At 39.6% G+C, this 17,164-nt stretch overlaps 1 protein-coding gene across 5 annotated transcripts; it reads right to left on the bottom strand.

The window, feature by feature from the left end:
- Nucleotides 1-1,167: 1,167 nt before the first annotated feature.
- Nucleotides 1,168-12,820, bottom strand: LOC110790947 (MLO-like protein 11). 5 transcript variants are annotated; one of them, XR_002533981.2, is made up of 7 exons: nt 10,904-12,820; nt 10,662-10,719; nt 10,277-10,509; nt 10,028-10,144; nt 9,498-9,558; nt 2,015-2,117; nt 1,168-1,429 (listed from the first exon to the last, which is right to left on the bottom strand). XR_002533981.2 is itself a non-coding variant. In XM_056843492.1 (6 exons), exons 1-6 carry the CDS (start codon nt 11,024-11,026, stop codon nt 1,425-1,427), a joined length of 597 nt encoding a protein of 198 aa, XP_056699470.1. In that variant the 5' UTR covers nt 11,027-12,819; the 3' UTR covers nt 1,168-1,424. The 5 variants fall into 5 exon arrangements, 4 of the variants coding, with proteins under 4 accessions (XP_056699470.1, XP_056699468.1, XP_056699469.1 ...); XM_056843492.1 differs by lacking the exon at nt 2,015-2,117 and having other exon boundaries at nt 10,904-12,819; XM_056843490.1 differs by lacking the exon at nt 1,168-1,429 and having other exon boundaries at nt 2,012-2,117.
- Nucleotides 12,821-17,164: the final 4,344 nt, after the last annotated feature.

The following is a 17,164-nucleotide window of genomic DNA, read 5'->3' on the forward strand; positions in this document are numbered from 1 at the left end:
TCCAAGTGAAATAAACGAAAAAACAAGAGGCCAACTGTGTCATCAAAAGACCAGCCCAAACAACACTTTCAACGCCCCACCTGGGCGTGAATTATTTCAACGCCCAGGCCTGGGCGCCGAAAATGAACCCAGGCTCAAAAAAGGCCCTAACTTCTACTGGGCCCTGCCATATTTATTCGACTTGAAAATTCCCGATTCCTTTACTGAAAGTCGCACCTCACGGCTTTGTTAAGAGTAGCACACCACTACAAAGATCGCTCGCACTTACGAGCACAATCCCAAACGCGATCAAGGACATTACAGAATACGTATCCCCAAGGAACCTCTTTGACAAGAAATGACCGTCAAGCACGAATGCTTGGGGGCTCGAAAGAAAATATATATTATGCAAACTTAAAACAATATTCCCAGACTACGCTGTACGAAGTCCCGTGTTTGGATGTCTCAAAAAATAAAACCGGTTTACGACCTCAAGACAAAGGTCGTTGTTGATATTTATACATAGTCCCCTAATCAAGGACCCAGGTAGTGGCAAAATTGAGCCGAAAAGACTAGCTCAGAACCATGAAAGATGATGACCACAAGACAATCACTAGTAGAAAAAGCGCTATTAGTAACTGGCAAAAATGGGCTTTTTGTAACTAACATCGTCCGTTGCTATAGCCGGCGTTACTAGTAGTGCAAAAAATTAGTAACGGACTAATGTCAGTTACTAATAACGAACTATTTGTAACTGGAATTTGCTTTTTCCCATTACTAACGGTCAAATTTTACAATAATATCCGAATAATTATAACTGGTCATCGACTTAGCCCGTTACTTATGCATTTTCATTTGTAACCGACCTTTATTATTGCCAGTTACTACAAGTATATGCCAGTTACTATTAGCTTATTTACTAGTAACTATCTCTTTTTCATGCCAGTTACTAATGTCTTTTTTATATATTACAAAAAAAACAATAATAGAAAGAACGCTAGCTGCAGTCTTTAGCAGTAGCAGCAACAATTTGGCAAGAGATGCATAGCAGCAGCAGGAGCTATTGCAGCAACAACGGTTGTTCCAAAGAAACATATTGAACCACCATGCCACATTTATAATCCAAAAACTCCACTACAAGTCACTTAACCCAATGCACTAAATATTCAGAAACAATACAAAAAAAAAACAACAAATCAATAAAGTTACAATAAGCTAAGTTATATACTTATATACATAGTATAAAAACATATAATCAATGTAATCACGAAAGTGGAGAAATATACTTGTCCTAATGTCATTCCAAAGTAATTAAACATGTCCTCTAGATAAATAAGTTGTTCTAAAAAAAACCTCGCTAATGATTTTACTTGCATTACACTGATGTTCCCCTTTTCTGTCCTTTTTTCGACCCTTATCCGTCTCGGTGTTGCATAGATATTTTTTTAACCTGCAATATCAAACGATACAGATATAAAAAAACCAAAGATATGCATGGCTCTCTTTAAGAATTTTTTTATTAACCTTTTCTTGACCATATAATCAATGGAATCAACAAACAAAATAATCTAACAAATAAATAACAATAAGAAATATTTGTCAACACTAACCCAAGAATCAAGGTGAATCAATGTCTATAAGATAAGGTCGTTAAACTCGGGTCTTCTTTATACATTGAAATTCAATAAGCAATGAACAAGGTAGACCATTGTCTCTTCTACTAACAATTTACAAAAATGCTAAGACAACAATAATGGGAACAAAAATGCTAAGCCAGCAATAATAGGAACAAAAATGATAGGGAATATTGGTACAATTTTATTCGTTTAAATCATATGATATGCATGTAACTAATTAGAAATAACAAGGGATAAGGGAAGCGTAAATTTCATTTTTTTATCTTTCTACTTTTTTCAAACTCAATAAAATTGGAATGGATTTAAAGCCATAAAGGAAACTGGAAAATCATTACATAGCAGGAGCAGCCACATGTAAAGGTACTAGGTCAACATGTAAGAGTTAAAAAATTACAAACCTCTCTTGAGGGTGGAAGAGAACTTTAGGTCCTCTGTAGTGACCTTCCCAATATTCAAAGGTCCACTACACTTGGGATGCACTTTCAATGATAATTGACTCCCCTGAAAAAAGAACTTCTTTTCCAGGTTAGACCGCATGACATAATCATATCTATCTCACTATTCTAAGTGCTAACTGTTGCGACAAAACAAAAAATTAGAACAAACTTATCTGATTCGATGAACTGAACGAAGAACAATTGTTGCGTCGTGGACACCCACTGTCCTAAAAGACGATTCCGAGCTACCTCCCGGTGCAGTAGAACAGAATGCGGTCGCCTTCCAGGATTAGCGCAACTCCGATGTTGTGTGCACTCACAAAGCCGGATGGAGTCAGAACATATGCCCAAAACCGAGAGCAATTTTGTGTAAGAGAAAGAATGTGTTTTCGTATTTGTGTGAATGATTTTCTGTGTTTGAAGGAAACTGAAACTCTGATTTAAGTAATCAGAAAGAGAGCAACTCAACAAACAAAAACGGCCGAGGGAATGAATATTGCAACAGCCAAAAACGGTCAGAAACATTGAATGTAGTAACGGACGTAATTAATGGTAATGAAACCAACGGTTACGTAATCAATACAGATTCCCGTAACAATGACTTAACCAAAACGGTCCAGTTACCAAAAAAAATAGGGTTGACCCACAAAACCCACCCCACGCCCGCGAACCGCATTCCCAATAGCCCAAGAGCCCAAGTACCAAGTACCAAGGCCCATGGCCCACGGCACGAGGCCCGAGCCCCGAGCCCGACCCGGCCCGGCGCGCGCGCGCGTGTGTGATGTATCCACCCATACCTCTCTCACGCTTTCTTAAACAAGAGTTACACTCATTCCCCAATTAATAAACAAGGAGAATATGAAGAGTTTTTTCTATGTGGGACTCTTTTATTTTCACTCACTTTTTTCCCTTTGTGTTTCCCAATGAGAATTTCCAACAATCCCCCACAGGTTCGAATATGCGGAAAAGAAAGGAAAAAGGAGAAGGATATTGGTTTTGGGCAAAACAAAACAATTGAATAGGTGCCAATGTCTTTCGACTTTAATTAACACTTAGTGACATTTAAACTATGATCTCTTTCCTACCAAGTGACTTTCGTATTGAACTTGATAGGGAGTTAGAAACCCGTCACTTAAAGCACGCAACTGAATATGTATGACATTCTGACTCCGCGAATAAAGTGACGCCTTATACTGGCCATACGTCCGACCTGGATATGCTCATAGGTGCTCTAGAGAGCCCACATCGCAATTCTCATAGGAAGCGGCCACACTTCCACACCTACGTAGGTGAATCCCATAAAGTGTGAGCTGCCTTCACACCACCAAACATATGGTATGGGTTCATTAAGAGCCGTATGCTCAACCTCTTTCCGATTGTAGCAAGCACATTATAACATCTAGGGGATGGACAAAAAATAAAATTTTGTGCTTCCGAATTATAACATAATGTCGTCCTTTGAACTCTGTGAGTAGGAGTTCATTATTTTACAATTCATTCAATGGGCTTCAAGCTCATCCCTTCCGATGTTTCCAAAACTAGTTTTCTACATAGGCCTTTCGTTAACGGATCCGCAATGTTCATTTCAGACTTTACATAGTCTAGTGATATCACCCCACTTGACAACAATTCTTTGACGGCCTTGTGCCTCAAACGAATGTGTCTTTTCTTCCCATTGTAGGCATGGTTGTTTGCCACAACAATAGCCGCTTGCGAATGACAATGAAGTGCAACTGAAGGAGTTGGCTTCCCCCACAGCGGAATATCTGCAAGCACATTTCTAAATCATTCTGCCTCATGACCTGCCAATTCAAGAGCAATAAACTCAGATTCCATAGTAGACATAGTAGTACAAGATTGTTTACAAGATTTCCAAGACACAACTCCACCCCCTAGGGTGAAAACATAACCACTGGTAGAGTTAATTTCATCATTGCCAGAAACCCAGTTGGCATCGCAATAGCCTTCCAAAACTCCTGGAAATTTGGAGTATTGCAAACTCTAATCCATGGTACCCTTAAGGTACCTAAGCAATCTCTTCAAAGCATCCCAATGTTCATGACTTGGGTTATGAGTGTACCTGCTCGATCTACTCACAGAATAAGCAATGTCAGGTCTAGTGTAGTTCATTAGAAACATAACACTACCAATAATCTTAGCATATTCAGATTGGCTAACAGGATCACCATTATTTTTCTTTAAGTGGATGCTTGGATCATAGGGAGTCCTAACTGGATCGACGTCAAAAGAGTTAAACTTTTTAATTAATTTTTCAACATAGTGAGCTTGGCTAAGACAAATGTCATTTGGAGTTCTCTTGATTTTTACTCCTAAAATCACATCTGCCTCACCCATATCTTTCATTTCAAATTTAGAACTTAGAAAACTTTTTGTCTCATTTACACGATCCAAGTTAGTCCCAAAAATTAACATATCATCCACATAAAGACAAATAATCACACAACCATCAGAATCATGAGTAAACACAAGAATCACCTTCATTTACATGGAACCCATTTCCTATCATAGTCTTGTCAAATTTGTCATGCCATTGCTTTGGAGCTTGCTTAAGCCCATACAAAGACTTGACTAATTTACAAACCTTATTCTCTTGACCAGGAACAACAAACCCTTCTGGTTGAACCATGTAAATTTTCTCATCCAAATCACCATTTAAAAATGCAGTTTTAACATCCATTTGATGCACAACAAGATCATGAATGCAAGCAAGAGCAATCAAAGTTCTAATAATAGCAATTTTAGTGACAGGAGAGTAAGTATCAAAATAATCAACACCATACCTTTGGGTGAATCCCCTTACCACAATTCTAGCCTTATACTTGTCAATGGATCCAGTGGATTTCAATTTTTTCCTAAAGATCCATTTACAAGTAATGGGCTTGCAACCCCTAGGCAAATCAACCAACTCCCAAGTATTGTTACTTAGGATTGACTGAAGTTCACTATCTATTGCCTCTTTCCAAAACACTGCATCAACAGATTTCATAGCCTCTTCATAGGTTCTAGGATCATCTTCCAAAATAAAGACATAAACAAAGTCATCATCAATCAAGTAAGGTTCAGTTAAGAAAGCAGTAATAAAATCATCACCATAACTGGTTTCCTTTCTTGTCCTCTTGCTCCTCCTTGGCTCCAATTCAGAATTCACATTAGAGGTGGGAGGAGCAGCAACAGGCATACTGGAAGAAGTGTTAAAAGAAGGCACATCATTGATACAAGATATTTTCAAAGGAAATACAGTTTCAAAAAACTCGGCATCTCTTGCCTCAATGATGTTACCACCTGCATCAGAATTGTTAGCACCCTTAACAAGAAAACGATATGCAGCACTTTGGTAAGCATAACCAATAAAAATACAATCAACAGTTTTAGGACCAATCTTGTCCCTTTTGAAGCTGGGTATAGCCACCTTTGCTAGACACCCCCACACTTTCCAGTAACTTAGGTTAGGTGCACGACCCTTCCATATTTCATATGGAGTCTTGTCTAGCTTCTTATGAGGTACCCTGTTCAAAACATGACAAGCAGATAATATAGCTTCCCCCCACATGTTATCAGAAAACCCAGAACTAATAAGCATAGAATTCATCATGTTCTTCAATGTTCTGTACTTCCTTTCAGCAATCCCGTTCTGCTCGGGTGTGTAGGGAGCCGTTGTCTCATGTATGATCCCATTCTGCTCACAAAATGCCTTAAGAGTGTTAGGGTCATACTCACCACCCCTATCAATCCTAAGTCTCTTGATCTTCCTATCAAGTTGGTTCTCCACTTCGGCCTTGTATTTGAGGAACATTTCCTCTGCCTCATCTTTTGACCTGAGAAGATAAACCATGGTAAATCTTGAGCAGTCATCAACAAAAGTAATATAATACCTTTTACCACCCCTGCTCTCATAATTTTTAAAATCCCTCAAGTCACTATGAACAAGCTCTAGTACTTCAGTTTGTCTATCTATTGATTTAAATGTCTTCTTTGCAAACTTGGCCTCAACACATACTTCACATTTCGCAAAATCAGTTTTATAAAAACTGGGGATCAAATTAAATTGTTTAAGCTTTTTAAATGAAGCAATGTTGAGATGACCCAACCTTGCATGCCATAAATCAATAGACTCAGCAATATAAACAGAAGAAGTACTAGCATTCTTATTCATAATTTCAAGTTTGACATCAAGAGTAAATAAACCCCCATTACAGAAACCCTTTCCCACAAACTCCTCATTGTGAGTAATAACAAGCCTATCAGAATCAAATGAAAGCTTCAATCCAGCCTTCATTAGCAAGCTACCAGAAATCAGGTTCCTACGCATTTCTGGAACATGCAACACATTGGTAAGAGTAATAAGTTTTCCAGAGGTAAGAGTGAGAACGATCTTCCCTTTGCCTTGAACAGTTGCAGAAGCTGAATTACCCATGAAGACATTTTCACCATCAATTTTTTCGTAGGTAGTGAACATGTCTTTGTTGGTGCAGATGTGTCTCGTTGCTCCAGTATCAACGATCCATTCAGCAACATTACCTGTCAAGTTAGCTTCTGAAACAACAGCAATAAAATGGTTAGGATCAGAAACTTCATTAGCTTCAGCAAGGTTGGCTTGGTTCTGATCAGGCTTCTTCTTGGATCTGCAATCTACAGACTTGTGACCAGTTTTCCCACATTCAAAACATTTCCCCTTGAACTTATACTTCATTGGTTTCCCTTGAGGCTTGAAAGGACTGCCATTTCCCTTAAACCTATCAGAATATGCATTAGGCTTAGGTTCTACAAGGTTAGCCTTAGCGGAACCGGAAAACACAGATTGACCCTTATCCTTAATACGATTTTCCTCCTCAATTTTCAGGTGACCTACAAGCTCCTCTAAGGTAAGGTCCTTCTTTTTATGCATCAACTGATTACGAAAATCTTTCCAAGAGGGTGGGAGTTTCTCAATTAAAACTATAGCAAGAGTAATATCACAAATACCCAAACCCTCGGCAGCCATAGCAATGCAAATACTTTCATAAGCATGAATCTGATCAATAATTGGTTTATCATCATGAACTTGAAAACCTATCCACTTACTGACACAATAACGCTTAGTACCAGCATCATCAGTTCCATACTTCTTTTCTAATGCATCCCAAATATCCCTAGCATGACCAAACCCCATATAGATATCAAGCAATGCATTCGACATATGATGCAGCAACATGCCCTTACATGTCCTATCATCTTTAGCAAATTTCAACTCAAAAGCATGCAATTCAGTTTCATCATCAGGTTCGACAACATCATCAAGCACATAAGCAATCTCAATTTGTTCTAAATAGAATCGCATCCTCACAGCCCAACGTTTATAATTCTTGCCATCAAGAGGTTCTAACTTAGACATATCAGGAATCATGAATTTCGAAGTCAAAGCCATAATAATCGTCTTTTAGATTGTTGCGACAGAACCAAAAATTAGAACAAACTTATCTGATTCGATGAACTGAACGAAGAACAATTGTTGCGTCGTGGACACCCACTGTCCTAAAAGACGATTCCGCGCTACCTCCCGGTGCAGTAGAACAGAATGCGGTCGCCCTCCAGGATTAGCGCAACTCCGACGTTGTGTGCACTCACAAAGCCGGATGGAGTCAGAACATATGCCCAAAACCGAGAGCAATTTTGTGTGAGAAAAAGAATGTGTTTTCGTATTTGTGTGAATGATTTTCTGTGTTTGAAGGAAACTGAAACTCTAATTTAAGTAATCAGAAGGAGAGCAACTCAACAGACAAAAACAACTGAGGGAATGAATATTGCAACAGCAAAAAACGGTCAGAAACATTGAATGTAGTAACGGACGTAATTAATGGTAATGAAACCAACGGTTACGTAATCAATACAGATTCCCGTAACAATGACTTAACCAAAACGGTCCAGTTACCAAAAAGAATAGGGTTGACCCACCCCACGCCCGCGAACCGCATTCCCAAGAGGGCTAGAGCCCAAGTACCAAGTACCAAGTACCAAGGCCCGAGGGCCGAGTACCAAGGCCCGAGCCCGGCCCGCGCGCGCGTGTGTGTTGTGTCCACCCATACCACTCTCACGCTTTCTTAAACAAGAGTTACACTCATTCCCCAATTAATAAACAAGGAGAATATGAAGAGTTTTTTCCATGTGGGACTCTTTTATTTTCACTCACTTTTTTCCCTTTGTGTTTCCCAATGAGAATTTCCAACACTAACATCATGAACTAAAAACTTGTCTGAGCCAAGATCCAACTACAAGTTTTTTTCCTGGTGATTAAGTAGTAATGCAGATGATGCCATTAATGACATGAAACAATGATACCAGGGGATAGTAATGAACTATCCAATCTTATATTCCAGATTTCCAGTTGTACGTGCCAGGAAGGTGAAAAGGACCAATAGTTCTCATTGTGTTCCTTGGAAAGAAGACCAAAGTTACAGTTGAAGTCTCGTCTGATAAAAGACATGACACTTAAAGGAGTTTACTACTCCAAAGCTTAGTACATAGGTTGTATTCTAGTTCTCTATACTGAGTCTAGAGTAACAAAATGTTTCATTTGCTGGTCATGATAACTTTGAACCATTGGCCCCATTGGCCCACCATCTCTGTTCCAAACCACCTTTAGCGCAAATATCTCAGAAGCACTGACTTTCTCAAAATCAACAGCTCTGCATGGGCTTACCAAGAATTTTGCTCACTCTGTCAAAAGTCGAAAATGACATTCTGCACTTGCAGAGAAGCACCTCCTCCCTTCAGGCAGCTTAAGAATGCTTACGAAAGAAATTTGTGAACCACAAACGGGCAATTGGGCATACAGCTCACTCAATTGCAGCGAGGCCATAGATTTACGATATCTATCCAGTATTTGTTCTTGCCAAAAAGGGGTACATCCATAGGTATTAAGGAACAAAATCAAATGGAGATGAAACACCTTTCAGCTATTGCAGTATGATATTAGGGATCTAGTGACTAAAGGTTTTTTATTTGTAAATTTATATTCAAAACAATAGAGCCTCATGTAAATCTTCATGTCTAACACCAACGCTGCCACCAATTATCTCCAGCTCTATCTAAATCTTTTTCTTGCACGGCAATTACAATAAAGAGAGATATACGTTTTTGCATAGCTAGCTTCTTGCGTATTGCAACCCAACTACCATGATCTTACATTTTTTATGTTGAATGCTACACTTGTCATCTAAAGTATCTTTTAGTGGAGTTTCAAGTGGGTAATATCAACTTATCAATTGGGGTTACAGAATTACAGTATTAATTGAACTTCGGTGCAATTTCGAATTGATGATAGAGTCAGAATATGGCTGGAGTTGATCTATGTCAAATCTACTCACACAAGTTCACATTTCATTCAATTTTTCTCAATATAATCTCATAACACAGCTATTACTGCAACTGAAACTAGACAACTTGCCTGTGAGTGCATCATGCCGATCCAAATGAGCTTGATCCTCCCATTTTCTCCAGCTATGTATCTGGCAATAAAATTTTCAGCAGGCAAAGTAGGGGAGAAGTCAATAATAGTTGTGGGACTGGGGCGAGGGTAGCTTTTTCTAACTTTTGTACAAGCTTAAAGATAACTTAGAGATTGGTTCTCACTAATAGTAAGTATTTTGACATTTAGTAGAACAGAGTATTAGACATATGCCTCAGCAATACAAAGCCTACTACTATACATGCAATAATCCTGTGGGTAGAGCTGGGTAAGACAGCCTCTTCTTTCATTGTAGGAAATAACAAAATTATTCAGTTCCAAATGCCTAAACTGCACTAAATCACAGTGGGATGAGAATGAGAAAGTTATCCAGCACTTCCCAGGAAGCACTCCCTACTCTGCAGAGACAAACTAAGATGACTGACATTCACGATTGTAATGTCTATAAGGTGCTTATACTCTGTTTCATTCAAAACTAACAATAAACTGTAAGTCAAAAAAAGTCCAACCTTCACAATTGCAAGCAACATTGTTAAACAGCTATAAGATACATGTGTCACTGCCATGATGAAGATAAATCGGTGCAACTGCTCAAGGCCTTCATATGATACAAATGGTTCTTTACCCTGTACACAAAACAAGCAGATGCGGAGGGAAACAGTGTCTCAAAAGGAATACGGAGTACTAGTATCATTTATGGAAGAGGCTCTACAGAATATTTAACATTTCAAATGATATAAACATAAGAACACACATGCCTCAAGACATGTATTTTGATGAAGGGAACTCATCAGTCTCCTGAAGGTTTGAGGAGTTGATGTCCAAAGTTTACGCCCTTCGGATGGATTATCTTCTTCAGTTGCTTCATGGACTTCAGATTCAGAACACAGGGAAAATATTCCACCAAAGAACTTAGAAGAAATGCAAATGTTGGAGATTATGCTTGAGGTTGCTGTTAGAAGAAGAGATATGAAGCCGAGAAGCATCAACTCTGCAAGAAAATATGGAATTGAAAAGTTCTGAGATAAGCCCTAAGCTACACGAAGAATGTCTAAAGTTCAGTAGCATCACTTTCAGACATTCATCACCAGAAAACCTAAATATTCACCTTATAAAGTACCAGAATATCATTACTATATATACCTTCTTTCATTTTCTCCACAGTTTGAAGCAAAGGTTTTCGACGTGTTTTATCAAGCCACTGAATTATAAGAACACAAACAGGTGAAAAATACATCATGTGGTTACAAAAGATTCTTCCTCTTAGAAACAGAGTACACTTTTTCGCTTAAAAAAGTGACTGGGGACTGTATAAGGTTTAAACTACTGAGCCAACAGCCAAAGAACATCAGCGACAACAGTTCCGACATCAGCAGCAGTCATACCAAGTACTGTGAGAAGTCACTCAGCTCCCTTGCCAAGCTGGAAAGCTCTTCTGATTGCTCTCTTCTGAAGCAATCAGAAGTTGCCACATAATTGGAGCCAATACAGCACAGCATCAGTATCATTAGCCAATCAGATCATCATAAGGATTGTAATAAAGTTGTAGTATAAATAGTTTCACTACTGTATTTTTCTACTCATTCATTCAGTTGTTAGAAAAAAAATCTCTGTAAGACTCTCTCCTATTACTGTATTAGTTCTTTAGGGACCTGAGCCACCAGTGAAGTAGGGTGATTACGGCAAAAATCAGTATGTGCTTTACTGCTTCCGTTAGCTTTGTTTCAATGAAGTTTTTCTCATTCATGGAGGTTTAGTTCGAGTTCAAGAAATCTAATAAACAAATATGGAGTAGATAATTTAACATATGAGAGGCATGGGACTGAAAAGTACATACCTTGGTGTCAACACTCCCTCTTGGAGAAATTGGACCACAGCTTGTTAGTAGTGCTCAAGTAAAATTGACCTGAGAGTCTGAGACGTGAATAAAAACAACCAGGAAGGAAGACTAAGGATATTATTTATGTATACCAGCATCTATCCAGAATGTAGCAATCTCGGGGGTCAAAGTTTCCAACCTCAGTGGTCTCTCCAACTGTTCAAAAAGTGATCATCATAAGCATTCAAGTAAATGATGAATTAGTCAAATTGTAAATCTGTTGTAGTGAAATGCCTTTATCTTGAGCCCTTGTTACAATTGTCCCCAAACTACTTTTCTTTGTTTCCCATCATACTCAAATACCCTTGAGTAGAAATAAGAGACATAATTGTATCTACAATCAAGCAGCCATAAAACTTATAAAGAGAATATATAACCTTCTACAAGCATTGCACTCATAACGTACCGATTTTTAATGAAGCTAGAACCAAACCTATATATGAATTGAAGTTCATATGCAGGGAGTGGTGCCTTTTTAGCCTTTTAGGCCTAAAGATCTAGGAACACAGTGCTTCATAAACTAGGTTGATGCAGCGAAACTGTAGTCTTAAAAAAGCTAGAGGCAAACTATGAAAATGAATGCTACAAACTCAATATCATAAATTTATAGAATTATTTATTAAAATAAATGAAGAGAAAATAACAGATTCAGCATACCTGATGTGATATCAGTTTAAAACTTTAAACTGGAAATCAATTACATTACCGTACCTGGAACAGAAAGTGTTCCGTAAATTTTTTCTTTCATAAGATATATGTGCTTCAAAGTTTATGGGGAACTAAGATTACGTTACTGTCTCCTGCAACTCTTCAAACAAGCTAGAAATCTAGAATTCATATCAAATTCTTTCAGTTGAAACGAGCACAAAAAACTAACTCCAGAACAAGAACCAAACAAATTGCACACGAATCCCTGATTCACATTGAAAACCGTATGAATTTTGAGCAAAATACACCAAATGAAACAAAAAAAAAAGCAAATCAAACTATTATTCGCATATTTAGGAGAAAAAATTGACAATTGAATAAGAATTACGGTTAAGAAAACGAACAGCTTTGGCGATGGAAGTCTTCGAATAACTGATGATGATGCCGGTGACGACGAGAAGCTTGGAAAGATATGTATGAGTGAGGAAGACTCTATAGACCTTTTCGTATAATTAGGGTTTCCTTTTGAAAGAGATGCGACATAATAAAGGTGTAGATTTTGGTGGAAGCCTCGAGTACAACAGCGAAAGTAGTGCCGTAGTGGAGCAGATAAAGGCGGTGGAGAAGTCAGCCCTGGTGGTCGACTCGTCGGCGACGCGAATTGTAGAAAAGAGAAGCATAGAACGAAGGAGTTTCTAATAGAAGAAAACAAAAGAAGGGGATTGAAAAAGATTCATTGCGAAGTGGAGTACTATTGGAGTTATTTTTCAAAGAATATTTTGACCACCTAATTCTAACGGACGTAACGGACGTGAGTTATTAATATATTTTTTCGTAATGGGCAAATTAAGAGCCCATTAATAATAATGTGGCGGTTGTGATTTTTGACATGTATTCACAACGACTAATTATAATGCCCATTACTTTTAATCTATCTGTAATGGGCCTATATTTAGCAGGTTATTAATAGGGGGTTACAAATGAGGTTTTTTCTACTAGTGAATGGTCTGTCTAAGCACGTTGTCAACCCACATTCAGGTTACAACTAAATCCGAGCATCCCTCGAAAGAATTCTCTCTTACAAGAATGAATAAAAGAAATTCTCAAAAGAAATCACGATGAACAAAAGAAATAGGGACTTGCCCACCTCAATCGGGCAAGATCGCGCCACGAACCACGCGAATCCCAAATCGAAAAGACGAATTCAGGTTCGCTCACCTCCAGCGAGCGGGGCGTCCACCCTTAGCGGACAGGGCTCGCCCACCTTCAGCGGGCGGGGTCTGCGTCACTAGCCGCGCAGGACCTCAGTTTTCGAAAAATAGAGTCTTCAAAAAAAACAAAAACAAAATGAAACAGGCTCGCCATCTTCAGCCGGCGGGGTCTACGGCGCAAACCACGTAGGTCCTTATTCTCAAAAAATAAACACAAAACAAATTTCAAAATAGATTCGTCCACTTCTATCGGACGGGGTGTCCACCCTTAGCGGACAGGTTCGCCATCTTCAGCCGGCGGGGTCTACGTCACAAACCGCGTAGGTCCTTATTTTCAAATTTCAAAAACAGATTCGGCCACTTCTATCGGACGGGGTGTCCACCCTTAGCGGACAGGCTCGTCATCTTTAGCCGGCGGGGTCTGCGTCACTAACCGCGCAGGTCCTTAGTCGCTGCAGCGATAACTTTTTCTGGTTTTCCGTTTTTTCCAAAAAAGAACGATGTGAGTAGCTCCCCTTTTTCCAAAGATTGGTTTTCCGTTTTTCCAAAAAAGAACGATGTGAGTAGCTTCCCTTTTTCCAGAGATTGGTTTTCCGTTTTTCCAAAAAAGAACGATGTGAGTAGCTTTCACTTTTTTCCAAAATTTAAAAGAATGGTTTTCCGTTTTTTCCAAAAAGAAGGATGTGCTGGATTTTCCTTCGTTTTACGTCCCATAAAAACAAGGGGGTTTTCTCGTTTAGCTAATCCTGAAAAATGAGAATCTTTAAAAACATTTTTACCTCGTGATTGGGCTTGGCCAGGCCCAATTACACTTTATAGCTTTGATTTCGAAAACATCCGTAGCTACTCCCAATGACAAAGTGAGGGAGTTTCTACGCCTCTTTAGATACTTCCAATGACAAAGTGAGGGAGTATTTTATACTATCCGTTGACAAATCCCAATGACACGTGAGGGATATGTCGACATTTCAAGTGATGACCCTTAAGTCAAATGTTATCACTCGGGGGCTCATGAGACCCTCGCAAAAACAGGTCACCATGGCTTGTGCGACGCACTCCGTCTAATACTTTGACCATCGTCTTACTCCAAGACTCAGTCAAAGTGGGGGCTAACTGTAGACACCTACTTTTGTCCTCATTCCCGAAAGGGAAGGTTCGATGATGAAAGCATAAATCTCCACTTGACAACGCATCTCCTATAAAATAACGAATCTCAATCACCCTTTTCATTTCACCCGAAACCTGCTATTTATAGAAACCTGCTATTTATGGAAACCTGCTAAAAATAGTAATTGCCGTAATGGGTAGTTGTTAAAAGTGGCAAGTCATAAAAGATAGAAACCTGTCAGAATTAGGTGTTGCACTCCAACATAAATCCTAAATGAGATAGAGATTATGAGAGAATCCTATTCCTAATATAATTCGAAAATAAGAGTCACGTATTAATTAAAATCCTAACGAGCCTAGAGTTCGTAACGGGCCCAGACGCATTCCGTCACAAGGTTAATACGCACTAAAAGACTCGATTAAGTCTCAAACACTCCGGATTCTAGGAATCCGAATCTGACTGAGAAAACAGCCCAGATCCTATTTTCAACGCCTGGCTCTGGGCGCCGAAATCTTCGGCGCCCAGGCCTGGGCGCTGAAAATACCTGGTACGTGTTTTTTCCTAATTCCTCGTGGATTAGAGTTCTACAATTCTATCTTTCCACGAACTCTTTTCTATAAATATAGCCCATGTTCGACGTGAAAAAAGGAAACACAACACACAATTATTATTCTGAGTATTGACTCTAAACCCCTAAGCCTAAGCCTCACGCTGCAAAAATCGATCACGCGTTCTGTCGCAATCGATCCATAAATCGAACAGAACGTATCCTGTTCCATAACTTGAGATTCGTTAAATAAAAGGAGAAATAGCAAAGTCAAAGTGGTTAGTTTTCTGAGAACCGTGACGCACCTCTCAAAGGTGCGTCGTAATGTGTCGCTTTTCCATGGTTTAATTGCTTTCCTCGCCCTTTTTATGAACTGTTAAACTAACTAAATATGATTGTTCTATCACGCCTAATAAATATGATATTTTTGGGAAATTGGATTATCATGCTAGGTCCCTTAAAACAATCTAAATCAGATAATCGCGATCGATCTAGTATTATATGTTGCATATTGTTAAAATCGACTCAGATTAACGCATGTCCCTTCAATTATTTATGCTGAGCTAGTAAGGATATCCTGCCTCTGGAGTTATCGACGAGCGAGTACTCCTCTCGGTAGTTACAGTCCTCCAAACCCTCAATCTCTACCTTGCGGGTGTATATTGAGAGATCCCCACACCAGGGATCACAAGGGAACCTACGGCCGTCGTGGTCAAACATAATTGCACTCCCTTTATGTCACGATAACCGGGTTTTGTCAGTTTTTCTCATTGTCGTTAAAAACTGAATGGCGACTCCTATATTATTAGTCAATTGGGTGTAAACTCACAGGAATTCCAATTACACTTGATTTGACAAAAAGAAACGTCACACCCACGAGGGACGAGGTCACGCATTAGCCTCGTGCTTTTTCGACCCCCTCACATGAATGCTTCTACCTGTCCGTTTTCTTGGGGGCGGCCTACTGATGCAAAACATGTCGTGATGCTATGATCAGCCAACCAGCTCTCCAATTTGGGTGTCTTGAATTGTGGCCCATTGTCGAAGACAATGGACTGAGGCACGCCAAATCTTGTAATGATGTTTTTCCAGATGAAGGCTCTCACGTCCTGTGCCTTGGTGTTTTTCAGGGCTTCAGCTTCTACCCATTTGGTGAAGTAGTCGACAGCAACTATCACATAGCGTAGTCCTCCTGGTGCCGTCGTATAAGGATCTAATAGGTCCATCCCCCATTTGGCAAATGGTATTGGACTGGTGATTGGTGTTAGTTTCTGAGATGGTCGTCGAATTTGATGAGCAAACCGTTGACATTTATCACACCGCTTAACCAAGTCTAGAGCGTCTTCTTTGAGAGTGGGCCAATAATATCCAGTTCTTAGAGCTTTTTCTGCCAAGGCCCTCCCTCCTATGTGCGAGCTGCATAATCCCTGATGGAGATCTTCCAGTACTTCATGCCCCTTCTCTGGGTTACGCAGCGAAGAAGAGGCCGTGAGAAAGCCTTTTTGTATAGAGTCCCGTTGAATATCTCGAACCGGGTGCATTTCTTTTGTAACCTTTCTGCCTGCTTGGGGTCATCAGGGAGCACCCCATTCATTTTGAAATTGACAATATCATCCATCTAGGTGGTCGTTCGGTCTAAGATGTCTGTCCTCAAGACGTCAATGCTCTTGGACTGTTTAACCTCCCAAAATACATGACGTGGTGTGTCGCAGGATGCTGAGCTTGCCAACTTGGATAAGGCGTCTGCCTTGCTGTTTTCAGACTGTGGTATGTGTTGTATTTCAAAGCTAGTCAGCTGATGTGCTTCTTGGCGGAATTTTTCCAAATATTTTATCATGGCGTCATCCTTGGCTTCATATTCTCCCTTTACTTGACTGACAATTAACTGTGAGTCGGATAAGACCAGTACCTCTGTTGCTCCTGCTGCTTTGCTCATTTGGATTCCGCATATCAAGGCTTCATATTCAGCTTCATTGTTTGACGTCTGGAAGTTGAAACGCATTGCATATTCATAGACATCCCCTTCTGTTGATTCACAGATAATGTCGGCTCCACACCCATTTTGGTTGGAAGAGCCATCCACGTGAACTACCCACTGAGTCTTTTCATTTTTCAAGTAGAGTGGCCTAGTCATTTCTGCAATAAAGTCAGCAAAAGCCTGTCCCTTTATGGCCTTCCGTGGCGCATACGAAATATCAAATGCATTAAGCTCGATTGCCCAATTGAGCATCCTCCCGGACGCTTCCAGGTTGG

This window comes from Spinacia oleracea, chromosome 4, assembly GCF_020520425.1.
Source record: "Spinacia oleracea cultivar Varoflay chromosome 4, BTI_SOV_V1, whole genome shotgun sequence".
NCBI lineage: Eukaryota > Viridiplantae > Streptophyta > Magnoliopsida > Caryophyllales > Amaranthaceae > Spinacia > Spinacia oleracea.

Bases quoted from the DNA above. Each gene is read 5' to 3' on its own strand.
- LOC110790947 (XM_056843489.1), bottom strand. From the start codon at position 11,026: ATGATACTGATGCTGTGCTGTATTGGCTCCAATTATGTGGCAACTTCT. The intron at 10,510-10,661 runs GTATATATAGTA...ATTTTCTTGCAG, and splicing joins TGTGGAGAAAATGAAAGAAG to AGTTGATGCTTCTCGGCTTC. The intron at 10,145-10,276 runs GCATGTGTGTTC...TTTTGTGTACAG, and splicing joins ATCAAAATACATGTCTTGAG to GGTAAAGAACCATTTGTATC.